General features: G+C 27.7%; 1 protein-coding gene across 6 annotated transcripts in view; it reads left to right on the plus strand.

The window, feature by feature from the left end:
* Nucleotides 1-892, plus strand: part of LOC106460463 — a 176,424-nt gene extending 175,532 nt beyond the window's left edge. For all 6 annotated transcript variants that reach the window (XM_022387183.1, XM_022387181.1, XM_022387184.1 and 3 more), the window contains one exon: nt 329-892. In XM_022387183.1, coding sequence (XP_022242891.1) covers nt 329-397 — 69 coding nt within the window. In that variant the 3' untranslated portion in view covers nt 398-892. The remainder of the gene's footprint in view (nt 1-328) is intronic.
* Nucleotides 893-1,118: the final 226 nt, after the last annotated feature.

Consider the following 1,118-nt stretch of genomic DNA (forward strand, 5'->3'; position numbering starts at 1 on the left):
TAGCTTTGCGCGAAATTCAAAACAAACATATAGTAAACTTCAACCTACTAGTTAGTTTAATGTTGGTTTCAGTACCACTGTAGTCTCAGTTTACATATAGTAAACTTCAGTCTACTAGGTAATTTAAGGTTTGTTTTAGTTTCACTCTAGTATCAGTTTTAAATTAGTCCAAAACACTTCCATCTGCCTGTGATACAACCCCACAGTAATTCTGTTTCTATTTTAAAAAAACAAAAACAATCTTTCCAATGATGTTAAAATATTTTGTGATTTGAGAATTGAATTCTTATTTAAATTGTTTGGTAATTTTTTATTTCTTTTTTGATAGAACTCCAAAACTCCACGAAACAGCAAAGTACTAGATATGGTCAGCAATTTTCAGAAGATGCAAACATAATGTTTTACTTCAAAAGAGGTCATTAGATATGATTGTATTGTTGGTGATCATAATAAATTTTTGTTTTGTTTTATGCATCCTGAGAGAATATAATAGCAACAATCATTCCTTGGATGAAAATCAAAGAAAGGGTTAAAAATTATTGATATAAAATAACTTTTTCTAAAGAAAAACCCTATTCATGGAACCAATTTGTAGTGTAGCTACAGTGCCAGAAGACAACAAATGAAAAACTGAAAGCTAACATAATGAGTCTTTAATTTAAAAAAAAAAATAATATAACATGCTGAATGTATTTGAAAATGCAACACTTTCTTTAATTGTACTTTTTATTAACTTTGTGTTTTAGTACCCAGTAAACTTATAAAGTTAAATGGTGTGCATTTCTTTACAAATATTCCAGTTGTGGTTGATTTTGCTACAAAGGTTTCTGAGAAAGTACCATAAAAACTTAAATGAATTGTTTTTACTCCCAATTTAAAAAAAAAATACTTTAAAAGAATTGAGCACTTTAAAAAGTTATCCTTTTGTAAGGTGCAATGGAAAGTCTTTTGGATTGCTGCAATTGATCTGTGGTACTCAAGTATTACTCAACTAGTTATTACATTTGAAAGACACTGTAAAATTTTCATTGCTGTTAAATTATAGTTCTACTACTTCCATCAGTTGATTATTCTAATAGAAAGTTTTACTTTTGTTATTCATAATTTTACCAATAGCT

Source organism: Limulus polyphemus, unplaced genomic scaffold, assembly GCF_000517525.1.
Source record: "Limulus polyphemus unplaced genomic scaffold, Limulus_polyphemus-2.1.2 Scaffold775, whole genome shotgun sequence".
NCBI classification, from domain to species: Eukaryota; Metazoa; Arthropoda; class Merostomata; order Xiphosura; family Limulidae; genus Limulus; species Limulus polyphemus.